This window comes from Ursus arctos, unplaced genomic scaffold, assembly GCF_023065955.2.
Source record: "Ursus arctos isolate Adak ecotype North America unplaced genomic scaffold, UrsArc2.0 scaffold_1, whole genome shotgun sequence".
NCBI classification, from domain to species: domain Eukaryota; kingdom Metazoa; phylum Chordata; class Mammalia; order Carnivora; family Ursidae; genus Ursus; species Ursus arctos.
Window position 1 is genome coordinate 84,170,299 of NW_026622763.1, and position 22,761 is coordinate 84,193,059.

Sequence of the window (22,761 nt, forward strand, 5' to 3'; positions counted from 1 at the left end):
GAGCATTATTTTTCAGCAAAATCCTCGATAAAATAAAAAAAGGCACCCTGTTTTTCAGTGACTCAACTCAAACATCTAATCTGGTGGAAGAAATAGCTGTATGGTCCGTCCATTCATGAGAATTTGCAATAATATTGAGGAAGATGGAACTTTATTGTTTATGACTGCAGTTTAGGAGGGCAGAATACATCTTCCTGGACCAAATTCTCCTGAAAATAGGAGGCCAGGGAAGAAATCAGATTTACTATAACAAACGTACTATAAAGGGGGTGGAGTATGAATGTGCGTGGGTGACCTGTTTTTAGTCAAAAAAAAAAAAGTCTTCTACGTCATTTCAATGTAATCTGCTGTCCTTTACTTCATGAAGTCGGTAACTTCAAGACATGTTGCGTAACTTGCTCCTTTGTGATCCTCAAAAATGTTTAATTTAAAGAGGGTCCAATACTCTCCTAGCACATGACCTGGATTACCATAGATAACCCCTCCTCATGGCCAGCGTTGCTCTTTAGAGCCTTGCAAAATCATTTGTGTTTGCCTTCAACAAACGTTAAGAAAACAAGCCCATCAGAGCTGTTTGTTCTGTTCAGCACATTAGAAGATGATTTTGATGCAACGATAATTATTGTGCAAAAAAGGCTGATGATAAATTAAATTTTTTAGCTTAGAAATATTTCACTTTTTAGAATGACAGTTGCCTAATGATTTGGTCATTTTATTTTATGAAATTTGTGCTGTAGCCATGTTTAGGCTGAATTTTAAGAAAATGTTTAGGCCAACATTAAGTGTAGAGTTTGATTAATATAACCTATGTAGCTTGCTCCACAAATTGTGCCATTGTTTGCAAAATTATTTCTACTTAAAATGTAGTAATTGTTCAGAACTCATGTTCCTACAGTGATTTCTACTAAAGGTTTTAGTTCTAGTATTAAATAACTCAAAATAATGAGATGACTTTGGCTCATTTAGGTATTTATTTCTTATATCTATAAAACAGCATTTGGAAAGAGGATTTTAAAGATCCTTTCAGCTATATAAAACCATCTATCTACATACTTTTTTAATATTCTGTCTGAGGAGAACTTAGACAACATATTTAAAAAGTTTTTCAATTTCCCATAAAGCATCTTTTAGCAGAAAAGAATACTGTTTCCTGATATACAGTGTCTGATACATGGAAATTATTCAGTAAATACTTCCTGAGTTAGTTATTCTTTGAGCAATTCTAGGCTTTATAAGCAATCATGAAAATTCAATGTCATTAAATTATTCAGGGTCTGGAATAAGGAACTTCAAGCAATAGGATGTAAGATAGAAAAATATAGAATATCCTTTGCTATTTTGGGTAAGTCTAGCTGAATCAGTTAGCCAGTGAGAGGTATGGCTCCCTGGCCAATTGGTTCTATCAGATAGATTACTGGAAAAAATGTATAGTTTTACTTCTATGTTACCTTAGTTATTTCTTATATTATTTTAATTTTAAACATGAAAATAAATCAGAAAAATTATGGATACTTTCTTCTCATTATTTGATTTCTATTGAAGTTATATTTTACTAATTTCCCAGTAACGTCATAATATCATACCTCTACAATCATGCAGTCTTCCTGTGAAATTGGATCTTAATTTGCCTACCCTTTCTAAGTCATTTCACGTTGTTGCCTCTGTTTTCCTCAGATATAATTGACATGCTAGAAAGAGGATGGACATTGGCTAAGAGCTGAGTTTGGATCTTGGGTTTGCAGCTTGTTACCTGTGTGATCTTGGGCAAGCTACTTAACTCTCTGGGCTCACTCATCAACTTTGTGATATAGGGGTAGTGTTCGCTGTGTTCAGTACAGAGATTGCTTTAAAGATTAGCAAATAATGTGTACCAAATACCTAACTCAGCACTTAGTAGGTGATCCACAAATGGCCAAGTATTTCAACTTTCAGGCAGGATCATATTTATCATCATTGGAGCCATTAAAATGGATTTATTTAAATACCTATTTGCACTTACTGACGTAATAGCAAGCATGTGTATATCTCTCTATATAAATATAGGTATATGCTAATATATTGTAGTTATAAATTCCAATGTTTTAACTTCTATTGTAGAATTTTTCTGATTTATTACCCACTAATTGCCTCTTTTTGGGGGGGGCATTCAAGAAGATTGGAAAATTTCAATTAGGAATCCTGCATGACATGATTTTAAATTTAATAGTCATCTTATTGTCAAAATTCCATTTTTGGTATTTTAAGTTATTTAATATTTAACTTTCTAGTGAACTTTGAGTTTTTTTTTCTTTATTTCACTCTAAATTCTTCCATGTATGGCCTTAATAATAACAGCTTACTATAACTAACTAGGGGGAGCCTGCTATGCTTTATGACTGCTACATATGCTTTTTGGCATATTTCCATATAATATACAATATATAATCAGTCCTTCACAGCTTTTATTTGCAGTTAGCTTTTCTTCCTCTTTTTGGACTGACTTACACTTGACCTCACTTTGCTCGCACTTTACTCTGTTTGTGTTTGGCTACACCTTTAATTTGCCAAGGTCACTGGGAATTCTGAATCAACTTCCTAAGGCATTGTCCACTCTGTTCGCATCCCACAAATACATAAAAAAGCTTGGTTTACCCACTGGCTAATTCACTATGTCCTCTTATGTTTATACAGGTTCTCCAGCAGATGTGTACGCACCTAATCCTGGTCTAGAATCTGTACTCGGTGCTCTTGAATTAAGGTAGATTGAATCTGAACATTTCTAGTCAGTCTAATAGTTATGACTTTTTTTTTTAAAGGTAGGAATTAGTATGACAAGATTTATTCCTTATAAATACACGTTGCTTGTGTAGATTAACCGGTTCTCTTTAAGGTACTTGCAAGTAGGGTTTCATTTATGATATCTTTTTTATTATCCTAAGATATAAATCACATGTGCCCTGGATTTTACATGTGAAACCATTTTTACAAAGCCTCTTTTCCAGCTTCATTTTGCACCTTCCTTTGTATCACTTCAATCTTTATGTTTTCAAATGTTAGATTGATAAGCGCATTCATGAAAACTGGTCCCTCACTCTCTATCCCTCTAAATGCCAGGTGGATCTTAATGGATGTGTCTCACTTGATTGGATATCCAAGACATCTGATTTTTAAAAACTCCATCATCTAATAACCTAATATCTGTCTATTGTTGTTATTGGTAAATCCTCTCTTTGCCAAACTTTATTTTATCTACCAGTTTATTCTGGTTTTTGTGATGGGAGAAAGTATATGCCTTTTATGCAGGTACAAATCCACATCACTTCCCCTGAAAGAGTAGCCTTTTTAAATCCATATCCTTACTTGTGATGGTGTTCCTTGCTATATTAGGCTAATAAAAATCAGAATTGAAACATAATAATCATTTATACCTTTTACATTCTACTTTCTGGCATTCTTACTCAAACATAAAATAGAACTTTCTCTTTTGGGGGCGCCTGGGTGGCACAGCGGTTAAGCGTCTGCCTTTGGCTAAGGGTGTGATCCTGGCGTTATGGGATCGAGCCCCACATCAGGCTCCTCCGCTATGAGCCTACTTCTTCCTCTCCCACTCCCCCTGCTTGTGTTCCCTCTCTTGCTGGCTGTCTCTATCTCTGTCAAATAAATAAATAAAATCTTTAAAAAAAAAAAACTTTCTCTTTTGGAGGTGTTACTTCATCTTCTTTTACTCTGAATTTGTTTGCTCTGCAGACATACCTCGCCTCTTGCTTTAAAATTGTTTCTTCGAAATAGCCTGAACTTCTTTATTTCCTTTTATATTCATTGACATAATTTTGTTTCTGCTTAAATAAGTGTAATTGATCAGGCAGGAACTCAGTACACAAGAATCCATTCATTTAGTCAATCATTTCTCCAGAAGCACCTCTTGCATGCTTGTTCTATTAAAGACTTTTTGATAGATGTATCACTTTCTTAGCATTACCTTTGATTCATTACCTAGCAAGACACACTTCAAGAGGGCAATTGGCAGTTTCTGTAGTTTTTAAGAAGAAATTACTAATACCATTATTTTCTTTATGTTCCAACACTTGCAGCCTTTGCTCTCTAGGATGAGCTGGTCTCATTTCTTCCAGTTGGTAGCAGATCTCCCCTTGTTTATGTCAGTGGATCATCCAAATGAAGTAGATACTGAAATTAGTACAAATACTAATATAGGCTGTCAATCAGTGTTACTTGATGTTTCCCTTTAAGAAATATTCTTGATCTTTAACATGAACGAATTTAGTGATGGGAACAAAAAGATGTAAAAAAGAAGAAATAGTACTTACAAAAAGCACATGAAACTTTTTGACCTCACTAGTAATTTAAAATTTAAATGAAAACAAAATACCGTTTTCTGTGCTTAGATAAACAAATGAAAGATAATGCCTAATGTTGGCAGGGTGTATTGAGAGGGACACTCATATATTGCAATTGGTATGTAGATGAGTATATTCTTTCTGGAGAGAACTTGGGCAATAGTGACAAAAAATGGCAATATTGATATGCATTGTAGCAACAATAGAAGCAATGAAAATCCAATATTTTATAGCTCTTTCGATTAAAGTTTTAAAAGAACATGTAATAACATTGAACGTACTCTTGATATAATATTACCTCACAAAAGCATAATGCAAGTTGATCACAGTTTCAAAACTATGACCTTACATAGGAATAAGAAGAAAGTACAATAAAATGTTACCAGACTTTATGTTTGGGGAGTGGACTATTATCTATTTTTTCATATTAAAAAAAATTTAAAAGATTAAGTGAAAATAAATATCACTTAGTACTTGATATAGTACCATTTTTAATACCAGATATCCCAAAGACAAATTTATCAAATTAAATGCTCTTAGGGATTTGGAAGCCTGAATTCTTCCATTCCTCTTAAGAAATGATAAATAATTATACTAGTTAAGGATACTTTTCTCTTTCTCTCTCTCTTCCTTCCCCTCTTTTTTTCTTTATTCATATCCATATATCTATATCTCCACAAGGCATTTTCCAATTTATGGAAGAAATAAAATGCTTTCTCAGCATTAGATAAAAATGTTCAAGAATCAAAATTCAACAAAATAGAGAAACATTTGGTTTTAATGATTTTTAATTTTCTATATGAGACTGTGCAGGGGCAAGTAGCCCAGTGCTATAAACAGCAATAACTATGATAAATGTATCAATAGAAAAGAAGGGCTGAATTTATATAAAATATTTTTCTTTTTGAGTGAGTGACTTATAAGATTAGAGGATTTGTATCCTGGCTCATACAAAATACATTTCAAATGCACAGATTTCCCCAGGCCCCTGTGTGTACACGCATGCATGCCTGTCACCCTGCTTAGTTGCGCGCAGACAGCTTTCATGAGGGAAGGGCCAGGTAAATGCTATCAGAGGGAAAAAAAATCATTCCAACCTGAAAAATACTTTCTTTTGAAATGCTTTGATGAAATGTCTTTCATAAAAGTATAATATTTCCACTAAATTTTTCATCTCTAGCTTTAATGTTTGCTACCAATCAGCTCTTATCATCTCACCCCTTTGATCTATCCTGATGTAAACTCCCTCACTAACAATCTTTTCTTTTTTTCTTCAGTTTGGTTGTAGATTTCTGTCTATCTGGAACACTCAAATCTGAAACTACTTACCATTTTATTTATTGGTCTTTCCAATTCCCAAGGTGATTGTAGAATCATGATGAATGATTGAATCTTCTAAGTCTCTAATTCAGAATACTTAAAAAAGTTTCTAAATCTTCTGTCTTTCTTCTTTCATTTTGATGGAAACATGGACCAGAGCCTACATCCAGGGCCTTTTACTGACCCAAATGAAAGCCCATTACAACTCTCAGGCCTACATTTTTCTTTAGACTCTAGAGTCATGGAATTATATCCTAAAGTGGTAGACATCTCTCTGGAAAACCATGTTTAGTTCATCATGCTGTTATAAATGGTTATGAAGCTATTTACTACTGTCTTTTCCTTGTTCAGACTCTGAAGTCCTCAGTACGCCAACTGTCATATTCAATTGAAGTGGACGGAAAGAAGGGAGAAAATATACTACAACATTTACTGCATGAGTACTTCTTGGGTAATGGGACTATGACTGATTTAAATTTATTTTGCATTTAAAAAATTTTCGTAGTAAGTATAAATATATGTCATTTTTCTAATTAGAGAAAGATAAGCCTCACTATATATCTATATTGATACCAATATTGATAGTGATATATATATATATATATATATATATATATATATACAGAGAGAGAGAGAGAGAGAGAGAAAGAGAGGCAGAGAGAGAGACACACACACACAAGGGGTGAGACCAAGGCCTAATATAGAATTAGACTAAGCCAGTAAGTAGTAAGTACTGTTTTTAAAGTTCTTTGTACTCTGAGTTGGGAATATTTCTTCTATGAGTTTCAATGTCCTCCAATTCATTTTTTTCCAATTAATTCTTTCTTTCACACAAATTCCATCTCTGTTCGAAAACTTCCATGACTACCATGAACAGTATTTATGAATTAAGGCCAACCATTTTAAGGCATACAAAGTCTTCCATGTTTTGGTTTCTGTTCACTTCCCCACCCTATACCTGCAGCTAGGCTTTATCAGACTGTTTCAGCTTTTTTTTTCCCCTCCCATATACCATATGATTTTCATGTGTGTGTGCTGTTGCTTATGCCATCCCTTCTGTTTTTTTCCCCCTTCATCTACTTGCATCCTTCAGGATAACATAGTTCAGAATAGCATAATCCCATACTTAAATTTTACTGGACATGAGCAAGTAGATTTCTTTCTTTCTTTCTTTCTTTCTTTCTTTCTTTCTTTCTTTCTTTCTTTCTTTCTTTCTTTCTTTCTTTCTTTCTCCATTGCATTTGGACACATTACCATAACATTATTTATTTTAGTAATATTTATATACACTAAGGTGAGAATATTTTTTCAGTTTTCTGTCACCAGGGACCATGAAGTACTTAGGCTTCAGAGAATGTTTATACAAAATGCATTAAGTAAGACAGAAGATTGAATTTAACTTTGTTCCTTTTTAAAAAAACAAAGTCATCCTCACTCCCCCAGTTCCGGCACTCATCCTATGCACGTGAAGTATATAATCTCTGTGCCATTCTATGCCATCTTTTCCATTATGGGAAGCCCTGGGAGAGAGCTTTCATTTCTTGGCCTCCTTTGCAGGGCTACCAAAGGATGATGCTACAGTGCTTTCTGATCTACACAGACACATGACTGACATGAGCACTTCTTTTTTTTTTTTTTAAAGATTTTATTTATTTATTTGACAGAGATAGAGACAGCCAGTGAGAGAGGGAACAGAAGCAGGGGGAGTGGGAGAGGAAGAAGCAGGCTCATAGTGGAGGAGCCTGATGTGGGGCTCGATCCCAGAACGCTGGGATCACGCCCTGAGCGGAATGCAGACGCTTAACCGCTGTGCCACCCAGGCGCCCCTGACATGAGCACTTCTAAAAGCCAATGAGACCCTTTGCCTACCTGATTAAACATGGGATTGAAGGGCTACGTGAATCCATTTAGACTTCGTTGAAGCACGAATGCTCAAGAATTTTATAAATGTAACATTTTAAAAACTAAAAAAATCTTGACTTAGGAATAGTATATAAAAATCAATGCTTGCTCTTGTTTCATATGCTTCTTATGAATCTTATAACTCTTAAGAGAGATATATAAACAGGCTGCTTTGCTCCAGTTGTGTTTTACTTAATATTACTGATTGCTTTAAAATTTGGAATACAAAACAATGCGATAGTAAGAATCTAATATACTACTTTATTAACTCAAAAAAGAACAATCTATATTTCTGGAGAAAATTCATTCTGATGTAATTTTTACTATATGTGGTTTGCATCGTCTTTTTCTAAGCAGAGAATGGTAATTCTTCAGGTTTCTTTGGGAATCCAAAATCTCTTTTGTGACAAATTAGGCATCACATCTAACACAAGTAAAAGTCTTTGATCTTTGGCATTATTAGAAAGTTACTACTCTTTACGGTGCGATTCCTAAGGTTATCCTCTGTGTCTAGGTCATTCTATTCAGCTGCATAAGCAGTTCCTTTGATGGATGACTGGTTTTCTACCACGCTAGCATTATCTCAGCAGGAGAAGGTAGTGTTTGATGTGTTGCAATTTGTATTACATGTCCATGGAACATCTCCGGACATTACCTCAGGAGGAGGGGTTAAGAGAAGGAGGAGCTGTGGCTGAAGACATTTAATGACAGAATGAATGGAAATTCAAAGATTGCTGTGCAGTCAGCCTTCAACACCGGACTGCACCCACCATCTTTCTCTCACATTAATTTTAAAAATCTCATAACAAAATTCTCATAAATATTATATAATTTTATATAATTTTAGCCACAAATCAACATCTTCAAAATGACGAGGATTTTGACAGCTTGCAAAGTGGTGAAGACCCTGAAGACTGGGTTTGGTTTTACCAATGCGACTGCGCACCATCAATGGAAATTTTCAAGACCTGGCATCAGGCTCCTTTCTGTCAAGGTACCATTCCCATATTTATTGTTTCTGATAAAATTATCTGGTGTGTAGTTTAGCATGAAACAAAGGTGTTAGGAAGCAAATAGAGATTTGCATGTAGTTCTGAAGTGCTAATTTATTAATATTGGCTTTAATATTGAATATACTGGGTCCAGTAACTTTCATTTTCAACTGTTTTGAGTAAAATTATGGCAATTTTCGGGGCGCCTGGGTGGCACAGCGGTTAAACGTCTGCCTTCGGCTCAGGGCGTGATCCCAGCGTTATGGGATCGAGCCCCACATCAGGCTCCTCTGCTATGAGCCTGCTTCTTCCTCTCCCACTTCCCCTGCTTGTGTTCCCTCTCTCACTAGCTATCTCTATCTCTGTCAAATAAATAAATAAAATCTTAAAAAAAAAAAAATTATGGCAATTTTCACCCAACGTCAAGAAGCGTTGCAATTCCTGTGAATACGTAAAATGCAAGTGTCCTGTTTAGGAAACAATTACTTTTAAAGGCTATCAGGGTTCTGTCTGTGCCCAGTCACTGCTGCACACAGTTAGGGTTCAAACATGAAGTTGCTTCCATGTTCATGAGCCACAGCACAGAAGGCAATGTGTTAAGCAATGCTTTACCTGCTCGCTGTAAAATTTTCTCTTTTGAAATGTCATTTTTTTAGGAAAAAGTTTTAAAAGGAAAATATCTACATAATTCTGATATTTGCTAACCATGATGTAGACCTTGTCTTTACTTTTTTCTTTACTTTTGTCTTTACTTTTTCCCTCTTAGTCCTTCCCTTAGGAGTCCACTTTTATTATTTTTATTTTACAGATTAAGACATTGAGGCAATTAGCGGCTGATAATTCTGTCCCTCTGAATGTATCTGTAACTGAAAAGCAGGTCCAGGACAGAATATGAACTGTTGTTCTTTCCCACCCCCACCACTGGATTATGAAATTCCAGTAGGAACTTCTGTTCCTTCCTATAACTTTATGAAGGCATTTATTACCAGAGAAATCTGAAATTACTCCATGGGAACTTTGCCATTGAAAAACCTTTTTAGTGAATATAAAGTTTAAGTAATCACAATAGCTTTAAATAGATTGCTTCTTTAGTAGTAAGAGCTATAAAAAGTGAAGTAGAAAAAAAACACCAAACAACCTCTATATGTTGATGTAAAAATGGTCCTAATAGTTTTGAGTTTTCTGCTAACACTTTGTATGCTCACTGGGTTGACTAAAAATCCTCCAAATGCTTCTACAGCTTCTATTGCTTAGATTGCTCAGGATTCAGTATGATATTTAGCCCCCAGTGACATCTGTAGGGCTAAGCAGTGCCTGTTGACCTTGTGGCCTCCAGTGACAGGGTGGGGAAAGAATAGGAATAAAAGGAAAAGAAGAGAGAGGGAGAGAGAGAGAGAGAGAGAGAGAAACAGAGACAGAGAAATAACACAAGATCTCAGGTGAAAGTATCAGAAACTACCATTTTAAATTAAGAAACCTAGAAACAACCATTTTCTTGGATTCAGTTTAATTGTAACAAGAGAGCCAGAAAGGAGATATGTTCTAAACCATCATGGAAGATGCAGCGACTAGATACAAACTGTGAGAGTGAATATTGGTTTTAGTTCAGTGTTAGTAATATCTCAAGGGTACTCATATATCACTGCAGAGAGAATAGATAGTAATGAAAGTAATATCATTTACAGTTAAATGTGTCATCTAAGACTGCAAAGTGTGTCCCTTGGAATATCTTTTTCTTCTTACAAAAATAGGTAGGCAGGGATAGGTGTACCTCCATCAGACACCAGAAACAGAGAAATTTGAGCAACTACTTAAAATGGCATAGATATGACTGAGATTAGGAGCCAGTTCTCCACGATTGTAATAAGTGCTCTATACGACCACAACCACAACCACAATGAAATGATTTAATTATGTGGATAGACTACAGTGAAAGTAGTTCTTCTAGCTCAGGGTGGCATATATATTTTAAAGGTCTGCCAAAGTGCATATCTAAGAATGACAAATTTGTAGGAGGAATAGCCATCATTTCATGATGTAAAAGTCATTACTCACACTCAATCATTACTGGCCAGAGTTTTGGAGGAAAGCCAGGCATGCAAAATAGAAGTTCTTGAACTTCACAATAGTGAATTAAAATTCTGTACAGCAGTCCAAGGGGACTTGTGTTTTATTCACTTATTTTGGAACAGTCCTCTACCTACTTTTCTTCCTGCCTTCGTTTTTATTTTTTTTTAAAGATTTTAATTATTTGAGAGAGAGAGACAGAGAGAATGGCAGAGAGCACAGGTGGGGAGGAGAGGGAGAAGCAGGCTCATTGCTGAGCAGGGAGCCCAATGCGGGGCTCGATCCCAGAACCCTGAGATCATGCCCTGAGCTGAAGGTAGCCACTTAACCGACTGAGCCACACAGGCACCCCCTGCCTTCACTTTTAAAACGTAACTCTCTTATAAAGTTATATGCACATTTCTTCTTTTTAGATGGACATCACCTAAAAATTATTAGGATGTGGTTACATAATGGTCAGTGAAGGGAAGTAAGAGTAGTCACTAAAGGTTAGTGCATTATAGCTAGTTATAGCTAGTAAATAGATTGCAGAAGATACCCTGTGGGCAGATCTATAAACATTGCCCTATAAATTACTTGCCTTTTCAATGGCTTTGGAGGTCATTATTCTTGTCCCATTGGTGACAGGATGGGCTTGACAACAGCAGTGACGCACTTGTACTTTTATGTGTCTCTTCCTTGCGTATTTGTTTGTGGCCAATATTTACAAAGTGTACCTTGCCAATAGACACAGTTGTATTTCTCTTATAGGGAAGAGGAAAGAATTTCAAGGTGCTCTACATTTAAAGGAATTAGATATCAAGGATATACATGATCAACAGCTGTATCATATGGAAGTTTTGATCTTTTTTTTTTAGCGTAGAAAATGTTCAGTGCTCAATATTATATTCAGCCAGTTCTAGCTGTGCAGTGGAAAACACACTGGGTGGGGAATAAAAAGATCTGGATTCTAACCCCTCTTATGCATTTTTAATACTCTGAACTTGGTAAAGTCACATGTCCTCTATGAACCTAAATTTTGTCATCTGTAGTGTAGAAATAATTCTTGACTTACTCAAAGGATTGTGTGACTATCACATATAATTAGTGTTTAAAAATCTATAAAATAATGGGGCACCTGGGTGGCTCAGTCAAACATCTGACTTTGGCTTAGGTTATGATCTCAGGGTCCTGGGATTGAGTCCCATCTCCAGCTTGAGTCTGGCTCCCAGCTCAGCAGTGAATCTGCTTGTCCCTTTCCCCCTCCTTCTGCCCCTCCCCTGTTCACGTTCTCTCTCAAATAAATAAATAAAATCTTAAAGAGAATCTATAAAATACCATAAAAGCAAACCCTGGATACTTAAGATTTTATTTATTTATTTTAGGAGAGGGAGAGAGAGCAAGAGAGAGAGCAAGCAGGGGTGGGTATGAGCAAAGGGGGAGGGAGAGGGAGAATCTGAAGCAGACCCCACACTCAGTGCAGAGCCCAACATGGTGGTCCATCTCACAACCATGAAATCACAACCTGGGCAGAAATCAAGAGTTGGACATTTAACCGACTAAGCCACTCAGGCACTCCAAATCCCGGACACTTAAAAAAAAAAAATTCTGTCCTATACATTTTAGGAGAAGGACTTAGTAGACAGATCACAGTTTCTTCATGTTTTTCATGGACTACTTATTTCAATGACAAAATGTCTGATGCAAATTCTCAAATATATATAAGGATTTTTTTCACCTTTGCCTTAATAGTAAACATATCTCTAGGAAGCCATATCTATATGGCTTACAGTAAATTAGACTCAAGAACTATGAAGCCAATGATCTTTACTATTTTGAATTCAATTCCAAAAGTCAGGATGTACATCTTAATATCCTTTTTAAAGCTTCTATCCTGGGAGTATACAGGAAGAATAATAAGTGGAAATAAATGGTTAGTAAGTGGATAGTCTCTGATTTCAAGAAACTTATAAATTTAAAAATTCTGAATTTGTAAGTCTTGGAAAGTCATCAAGACTAAAGAGTTTAATTTTTACTTGCAAATGAATTTGGAAATCAAAGGTATTAAATTGAAAAGTTTAAGTTCCTTATGAATAGAAAGGGTTCAATAGGTACTGCTTCTAACATTAATCCACTTGGTTTTCAAAACGGTGACCTGTACTACAATTAAGCCAGGAACCTAACAGTCCAAGTGTCCTTCTCTCTGGTACTTCAGATACAGTTGAGCCCTAGGACTCATTATTCCTTTTGAATGGTTTTCATTTTGTAAGATTTTTATGTTCTGTTTCCAACATAAAACTACCTATTTAGCTCAATCTTGAGGAGCTATTGTCATTTGATTAGAAATTGGCAACTACAAAAACTCCTACAATTAGAATCATTTAGTTATATTGTAGTAGCTTTAAAGACATTCACAGGAAATGGAGTTCATTATTATATTGGAACTTCTTTGTATATATTAGAAGTGGGGGTGGGGATAGGGTTATCATACACTTTCAAGAATAACTATTGTATTAGACCTTTACTATGTATAGATATGTTTTTAGGGCTGGATTTCATCCAAGATGATGCAAATGTTGGAAAAAATAGAGTATGTTTCAATCCCAAATGAATGGTTGGGTAATTAGTCTCGATGATTAGCAGTTTCGTCTATTTTGGGTGAATATTTCTTTGATTAGGAGGTAGCCTCCCTTTTGACCATTTTTGTTTATGTACTCTACTTTTTATATCCCACTGCCCCTTTCTAAAGTACAGACTCATTTGTTGGTCATCAAGAGTGCCTTGTCATTTTGAGCTTCTTGCCATATAACTGTTGAAAAAGCAATAGTCAAACAGGGCCTAGATGAGGGTAGGGCAAGTGAGACACCAATTGAAGGAGGCCATCACTAGCAGGGCCATAATGTGCCTCCTTCCATGTTGCCCGAAAGGCATCTCACTCACTTTATCTGAGTCCCAGCCCTAGGTAGGAAGCTAAGAAATCTGGCGAGGGAAGTGCCAGAGGGAAGTGTAGAAATGGTGTGAGTCTTGGACTCCTGCTTCCTTCTCTAGTTGATGGAGATTTGAGTTTCCACCTGACCATGCTTAGCAGAATTACTGATCGAGTAGAAGTGAATTTAGGTTCTACTATTGTGGAAATAAAGCACATTCCTTTGCCCTCACATCTTCATTAAACCTTTTTCACATTTCTGACTTGTACCAAAGGCTGGGGTATAGTAAAGAGTTTTCAATATCTCTTAAGCAATGGTCATGCCAGAGCCTACTTCAAGGCTTCTGCAGTTTGCTACGCAAGACTGAATGTCCTCGATGGGACTATCATTTTCTAGGGTACTTTTAGTGACTGAGGCCTGGAAGGAAGCTACATGAGCCAGCATCAGATCTGGTTTGGGACTCCTTAGTCCTAATACCTCTAGTTTCCACTTGACTTTCTTCATCTGGTCTAAATGAATTCAACTCTCAAAATATTTTCAAGACTCCTTTATTTTTTTTTCTTTTTTTGTCAACTTAGTAAATGTCATATATCAATCTTTTATATTTCACAGGGAGATAGATCACTGGTTAACATGAAGTTCTAACAGATGAATCAATAGGGTCAATGTACCACCAAGAATTTTACTGAATAAGTTTCATTTATGATGTAGGACTAAATAAAACCATATTAATTTATTACCGTAAAGTAAAAATTAGCTACAATATTGGAGATCTCTCCCAGATTCAGAACAATTTTAGGAGATGGGAGATGCTCATTAAGGTACTTGTTCATACACTTACACTCTGTGAACATATTTTGTAATGGAATTTTTCTAAATAATATATTTTATTTATAATGAGAAACATAACTAGAATAAAAATTACTTATGAATCTGACTCATTTGTTTACAAATGTCCAAAACAGAGAAGTATTCAAGTGAATTAATTTTGTGATTCCCCCCCCCAACAATGGCTTATGTTTAACCAAAGGCAGATAACTTATTATTAATGTAGGACGTTGTAGGGCTGTTAACTTAGGATGTTGTAAGGCTTAATTGATTACTGCTGTTACAGTACTTTTAATTTTTGAAGTGTTAGACATTATAACTGCAGAGAAGTCTCATTAAATATTCCACACTTAGAAAATGTGCCTTAATTCTGCATTTTAAGTATCCATATTTTGATAGTACTACTCTGAGAAAGAAAAAATAAGGTTTAATTTACCAATAAAGAACACTTTAAGATTTTAACTTTTACCGTATTATCTATGCAATAATAACTGAAATAAATTCTGGCTTTAAGCTTCTTCCTTTCTAAAGCTTGGTTCAGATTTATTTTATTTCTTGAGAGGATGAGTACTGATGTAAACTAATAGCTAAGAAACATCAGGTAAGCCAGAAATCAAATATGTTATATGGCTTAAGGCCTTGGTGAAAATGGAAATAAACACATGGGGCTTCTATTTTTTCTAATATACAAATAATTTACGTAGTCAAATGATTTAACAGCAATACAGTCAGATTCCCAGAGTAAATCATTTTCATTTCTACTACTAGCTTAAGGGGATTATTGCAACTATAATGTTTTATATTCAAATCTTTTATGGAACTTATTTGCCTAATTAGCTTGAGCCTTTACATCCAGAACATTTTACCAGTAAATTCTCATACCCAGGGGAAGAAACAATGCAGTTATTCCCATTTCACGGATGTTTGAGTGCTAGAGTTAACACAAAGACACATGGATGTCTGTTTTTGTACAAATGAAGCATAACCATAGCAAATCTGGTTAGAATTTTAATTAGGCCCAAGCACCACATGGAATTTTTTAATTTGGCATTTCATTTACTGTGCTTATATACTTGAAGCCATCATTGTTGTTTAACCTGGCTTCAGAATGCTCTAAATCATTTTTCCTGCTGTAATGTTACTACACTTTATCCCCACATAAAATAAATTATATATATTTTTCTTTCCTTTTTTCTCCTTTTCTAGTTGCATTTTGAGAACAGATTGTTTAAATCAAAGAATCAGTAAGGATTCTTGCTTTAATTAATAATTCTATAAATAGGATATTTTAGGGCAGTGCTATTTATAGTTGATATATTTCTTCCACTTTAACCAAAATATTGTCATGTATTATAACGAAACATGCTGTTTTTCAATTTTCAATTTGTTTCTTTCTCATACAGTCTCATAAGCTTCATATATGCAGAAATCTAATGTGATAGGTGTTTACCACTAGCAATTCTAGACTGCAAGAGAAGTCTCATTTTGACTTGATTTCACTGTCGCAAACTAATAGATGCAAAGAAAACTGCTTCAAAGTAAAGGACCAAAATCTTCAAAGTTAGCCCAGGATGATGCTGGGATGTGGGATGATTAAGGAATGAGTGGAAGACTTTTTATAACATAATACTGAATGCGAAGGAAAAGCCTAAAGACAGTAATGAACCCTGGGCTCTTTATAAAAACTTTTATAGGTTAAATTATAAATTATGCTTGAATTTTGACTTACTTCCTAAGCCTAAGCCCTCTAAATCAGTTGAGCATAGCACCAGGGACACATTTTCAAAGCTTTTTGAAGGAGAATTTAGCTGTGTGACTCCTATTAATAGTTGTTGCATTGTTCTTATCCTGGAAAGTACTTTGAAGCATCTACCCTTTTAAACCTGATTTCAAACTGAGAATATTACGGTATAAAATTTCGGTCATTTATTTGTGGTCCCATAAAGCTAATCAGTCATCTTACTAGGAAATGAAAATAGTCCCATAAATGTAGGTTTACAATGAATTTTAATTTTAAGGAAAAAATCAAAAGCCCTAAAGACATAAGTTAGATGTTTAGGGAAAATGTCAGATTTGCTTACAGTGTCACATTTTTGAGATCGTTAAAAAAAAAACATTTTATGATATGGTAAAACAACAATATCAACTTCCTTGGCAGACAAACCAACAAATAAATAGAGATTTCGTTGGAATTTCTACTTACATGCAAGCTCCTTCACAAAAATGTATTTTCATCAGAAATTACCTATACTTTTTGAAAGGATCTCTAGGTTTTAAAATATTTTTAGAAAGTACAACACCCAAAGATTGTACAGTTTATTAAAAGTTCCATTTAAAAAGTAATATAAGAATAGGGCTCATGTAGAAATTATGTAATTCAGTTTAATTTAGAGAAAAATACAATTGTAAAATAAAAGATTAAAAATGGAGTAATTACATATATACAGAAAAATTCTATTTTAGCCTATTTAAATATTATGTGTGGGAAAATCTTCCATCTTATGATGTTCCTCCTATCGATTTGCTGACAAAAATAATATTTAGTATTACTAGGACATGGGTATTACTAATTTCAGTCTTTATCAACCTCAAAATCGTATAAACTCACAAGAATGCAAAATTTTGACTACTTATTTTATAATCTAACTGGCTTCCAGATCCACAATATCTGTATGCTCCAGGCTAAAAGAAATCGAACTGTATGAGCTAGTTTTAGTGCATTTTTCTTGCTATGCACATTGGCTACAAACCCTGGCCTTATTTGGCATGGTGGGCATGAGGTGCAGGGGGTTATTTGGATGTTTTGTAAACGTAATTACGTGGCTGGGAGAAAAATACAATTGTGAAGAGGTGGAGATAATGTTATTAATTTCAGGCACAACTTAAATATTGGTTTAAGGTCAATCAAGAGACCTTTAGGTATAGGGAAGTGTGTGTGTGTGTGTGTGTGTGTGAAGTTTATTTTAGGCAGTTGCACGCTGAACTTGTGCTTAGTGTCCCCTAAAAGTGAACGTCTGCTCCTGGACATTGAGCACCTTGGAGGTACCATTAACTTTGACCTAAGGACCTTGACTGACCTTTAGGCACTATGCCAGATTCACTCAAAGTATGGGTTAATTCTTAAGTTTTAGGGTTACATGAAGAAAGGAAACCATTCAGGTGTCCTGCAGTGTTCCACATGCATCTGGTAGTTTCTGGGTTAGAACCCCCATAAATACCAGAACTTTATTTCTTGAGACTTTCCAAAGCATTTGAATTCTTATTGACTTGTTTGGCTTAAGGATCTATCATAAGTTAGGTTCTCCAGAAGCAGATAGTGAAATGGTGTTTAGGGAGCTGGATATTTATTAGGGGTTAACTCTGGTGGAGGGAAGTTTGAGGGAACAGAGTTAGGCAGAGAACTAAATTGTGATGCAGGTTTGAGAAAGTGTAGGACAACCTGGCAGAAAGCTCTTGCTCATCAAGAGTTTCCTGTGTTGGGCCTGGGCCTTCATCTCCCTGCCTGACTCAGCAACCAGTGTGGGCATGGGGCTCTCCATGCAGGGCCTGTGGCAAAGCAGCTCTCTGCAGCTAAGGCAGGCCCTGAAGGAACAGATTGCTGGTGACTGTCCACTGACCTCACACTGTGCAGCAGGGCAGCAGGGTCTTCATGAAGGGGGACTGAGAGGTGCATCTCCATGTTCACAGCATGGACAGTCTGTTATAACAGTCTTGAGAGCTTCAGAACTCAAGGGCCTGGAATCAGTGTGAAAAGTTCTCAAAGCCTTCTGGTTCTCCTAAGATTATAGGATACAACTAATGACTTGACATTCCACTTTGACAATATACCGATTTACGGAGAGGTGATTCTTGGTTGACCTGGGCATGTTGCAGTTTATTCATTGCAGTTTTGAAAGAAAGCTCTTATAAATAAATTCAGGCGAGTTTGTAATTGAATTGCTTTTTATCCCCATTTTAAAAAATTGGAAAGAAGAAATAGAAATAGGCTTAGAAAAAGAAAAAGGGTAATACGTAATTCAGTTTAACCTGAACTTTTCTACTTGGCTCCATGCAGAGGGCTGTGATGAGGTAGAGGGCTGTGAATTATAAGTCACACTGAATACGTTCAGAAGCCACTGCTTTTCCATTTACTAGTGGGATGATCTTGACTCCTCCAAAGCTCAGGTAGCTTTACTGTAAAATAGAGATCTTAACATTACTTACCTCATTGCTTTTTGTGAAGATTAGATGAGAAAATCCATTGATAGCTTTAGAAACAGTGCCTGAGACACATCATGTTAATTATTATGAATGAGGCTTAGGAAGGGGATCAGAGTGGAGCCTTCAGTGAGATCAATGACTCCCAAATCCTATTTTTCCAACATAACTTCATAATTCTATTTGAAATAAGATAACTTCCTCAGACCAGTAGACATTTATCATTCAAGTCTACATACACAATTCATTTGTGCAACTGCATATAGACTTTAATAAGCATAGATAATTATATATGCCATCTGGTTTATGCCTTAACAGGGTCTCATTAAAGCAATACCAAAAGGTAGAAACAGGATTGTGACAGGTCAATCTACTTCTGTAAGGCATGCTTAAGACATGTTATGCTTTATTTTTTTCAAACATAACGATTATTCCAGAATTAAAATAGAAACAAAACAAAGTGGGAGGTGCTTTAACATATGGACACAAAGTAAAGAAAAATTGAAGTATACTTGTCATCTTGTCATCAGAATTAGTTAAAATCTTTATTGAGTGTCAAGTGTGTACCAGCACTAAATGTAAACCCCAGCAACAATATCAATAAAAATATGGCAGCCTCAGTTTTTTTCAGAGGGAGATAAAAATAGACTATTTGTTGTAAACTATTTGGGGATTTGGTGTAGAAGTGTGATATTATGATACTGTGTTAGTGAATTAAAATAAATGAATTTGCCAATGACATATAGTAAAATCTGGCAAGCATTTTAGATGAAAAGTAAAGGAGGAGGGGCACTTGGGTGGCTCAGTTGGTTAAACTTCCGACTCTTGGTATTAGCTCAAGTCATGATCTTGGAGTGGTGAGATTGAACCCTGTGTCGGGCTCCATGCTCAGTGGACAGTTTATTGGAGGTTCTGCCCCTCTTCTTCTTCCTCTTTCTCTCCCCCCACCCCTCTTGTTCTCTAAAATAAATAAATAAATCTTAAAAAAAAAAGTAAAGGAAGAAAGAAGAATAATTGGAGTATGTATGCTCCATCTAGTTTATTATTCCTTTTCTCCAGTGATGGAGGATTAGGTTTATGTCGATGTTAAGATAATAATTAATATTAGTAATGGAAGCAACCCATTAGGAAGCCCAAAGAATAAAGATTAGAAATTATCTTCTAGATTCTTCTGAAGACATTAGCTGTATGATACCTAGTTGGTATAGAAACCTAGGGGTGCTTATGAGGCAAGGGTTGCCAACCGGTCCCAACTCATTCTTTACTTTCATCTTCCATCTTTTAGCATGAACTATACCTATGTGGGACATCTGTCTTTGCTTTCAAGTAAAAATAAACAAGCAAACAAACCCCAGTAGCCAGTGGGCATCAGAGAATTGTTTTGAAAAAACATAATGTCGGCATGTGAACAACATCCTAATATCACATGATGGCCCATATTTCTGTGCATTCACCAAATATGTAGTGTCTGTCTTACTGTGTGATCAACAGTGGGCTATTTCTGTGAGGATATAAAATTGAATTAGGTATTGGGTTCTCTGTCTCAGAAGCCATGATCTAGCAGGGTAGAAGAGTAACTGAAGCAATTAAAACTAAAGGTAGCATACAAACAGTACACACACATGCAGTGGGAACACAGGAAAATTAGTGGTTAATTCTGACTTGGGGGATCTTTGAAGGCATGTCATGAGCAGGACTAGGAAAGATAACCAGGACATAAAGAGGCAACGAGGAAGACATTTATGCACAAAGTCTAGAGAGAAGGAGAGTCTAAGGAATTCCATATAGAGGATGGGCCAGATGAGGGGACTTGGAATGTTAATTGGGGAATTTGAAGGTTAGTATTTTTTTTAAAGATTTTATTTATTTATTTGGCAGAGAGAGAGAGAGACAGCCAGCGAGAGAGGGAACAGAAGCAGGGGGAGTGGGAGAGGAAGAAGCAGGCTCCCAGCAGAGTAGGGAGCCCAATGCAGGTCTCGATCCCAGAACGCTGGGATCACGCCCTGAGCCGAAGACAGACGCTTAACAACTGAGCCACGCAGGTGCCCCTGAAGATTAGTATCATGCAATAAATGTTTAAGATAGCCTTTAACTATGTTGCATGGGATAGGTAGAAGCAGGGAGAGTTTGGAAACAGGGGGAACAATTGGGAGGCTGTAATAAATGATGATCGAGATTTTCTCTTGGGTGGTGACAAAATCCAATATAATGTGTAATTAATTCTAGAAGTAAATAGATGACTACCTATGAGTTATTAATAGTCAATATGAATTATTAGATACTATGTGATGAGGTGGAACTGTTTTATTATACTGTTTTATTGTAGTAAGAGTACTTAACATAGATCCATCCTCCTAACAAATTTTTAACCGTACAGTGCAGTTTTAGGGATAATGTTGTACAGCAGATTACTAGAACTTACTCATCTTAAACATTTGAGACTTTATGTCTGTTGGTTAGTAACTCCCATTTCCCCCTCCCCTGGCCCCTGGTAACCACATTTCTACTTTCTGATTCTATGAGTTTGACTATTTCAGATACCTTATGTAAGTGGAATCATGCAGTATCTGTCCTTCTGTGACTGGCTTACTTCACTTAGCATACTGTCCTCAAAGTCCATCCATGTTGCCATATATGACAGGATTTCTTTCCTTTTTTAACGCTGAGTAATATTTCATTGTATGTATATGCTGCATTTTCTTTATCTACTCATCTGTTGATGGATATTTAGGTTGCTTCCATATCTTGACTATTGTGAATAGTGCTGCAATGAAGATGAAGTTCTAATATCTCTCTGAGATCCTGAATTCAGTTCTTTGGGTAAATATCCAGAAGTAGGATTGCTGAATATGTTAGTCCAGTTTTACTTTTTCTGAAAGATCTCCATACCATTTCCCATAGTGGCTGCATCATTTTGCATTATTTTTAATTGCAGTAGTAATTGTTTAAGTAACTTTATTATCTAGCCTGTAGGACCAATGTGATTTGAAGTTGTTGCTCCCAAGGAATGTTGGGAAAAGATGCCAAAGAGAGAGACACTGAAACTCCAACATCTTACTATTAGACTTAATATCTTTGGATTTGAAAGATTTGTAAAAGCAACCGCTACTAGAAAAATATTGAATTAGAAATCTACATTTTATAAAAGAGTTCAACCAAAAATAAGACAAATGAAATAAGAATTCTCAATGTGGTGAAAAGTAAAAACTTATAGCAAGTATAAAACGAAAAAAAGATGTTTATTATTTTCAGTATTAAAGTTTGTAATTTTCAATATTAAAGGAAATAATGGAAAAGATAATATGGAAGAGAGTGTATGCTTTCCTTTTTTCTGTTTTACTGAATTCATTACTTAATCATTTAGCAGTACTTTGCTGAACAGTTAGTAGATTATCTGATTAAAGTGATTTTAGTAAAGTGTGAATAAAGCTTAATTATGATGTAATAGCTTTATAAAAAGGAATGCTATTCCCACTTACATTTCTAGTTGGTGGGATATGGAAGAGAAAAATACTGTGAAAGCAGGTGTTCTTTATTCCCTTAACTAGTCTCCCAGGAAATAAATCACATGGAATTAAAGATAGCTGTACATTGCCCATCACTTCTTACCTTTGTGAGCAGTGCCTAAGAAGAATAGTTAAAATATGACTGGAGCAAAGCAGGAGTGCATTCCGCAAGCCGATTATGTTCCAGGGAAACTAAAATAGAATTATATAGCATCTTTGCCACCTGATAGCCATTCACTCAAAGATTCATTCATTCAACCAATCAGTATTTGCAAGGTACTTTCTACTGGTACAATATAGGGTGATAATTAATGGTATCTTCCTTCAATCTCCATATTTAGATCAATACAGAAATAAGACACAATTTTCAAATAGACAGCAATCTGAATATCAGCTTTATTACTGTTAAAGCTGTTTAGAAAACAGGGCCTAGATCTGTAACCAAATAGGTTTCTTAGAACTCCTATTCCCTGAGTCAAGTGTATTCACTCACACCTACAGCTCTCCCATCTTAATGTACAACTGAGAACAGGTTTCTTTGAAAAGAGAGAAGAGCTGAGCCAGTCTTGCTCAGTTCCATTTCCCAAAGTCACCAATATTCCTCTTACTTCTCCCTTGTGGACTGGGAGTTAAATAACCTTTCCAAAGTCTCTGAAAGTTAACATCATGGGGCAAGGTATGAATTAAGGGTGGTATAAAATGATTTCTC

At 35.6% G+C, this 22,761-nt stretch overlaps 1 protein-coding gene across 2 annotated transcripts in view; it reads left to right on the forward strand.

Moving 5' to 3' along the window:
• Positions 1 to 8,260: 8,260 nt before the first annotated feature.
• The window catches only part of CPS1 (carbamoyl-phosphate synthase 1), a 120,800-nt gene continuing 106,299 nt past the window's right edge, over positions 8,261 to 22,761 (forward strand). Inside the window, exon 1 of one of the 2 annotated variants that reach the window (XM_026492031.4) lies at positions 8,261 to 8,550. In XM_026492031.4, the coding sequence (XP_026347816.1) occupies positions 8,425 to 8,550 (126 nt within the window). In that variant the 5' untranslated portion in view covers positions 8,261 to 8,424. The remainder of the gene's footprint in view (positions 8,551 to 22,761) is intronic. The other variant, XM_057304518.1, reaches the window with a different exon arrangement.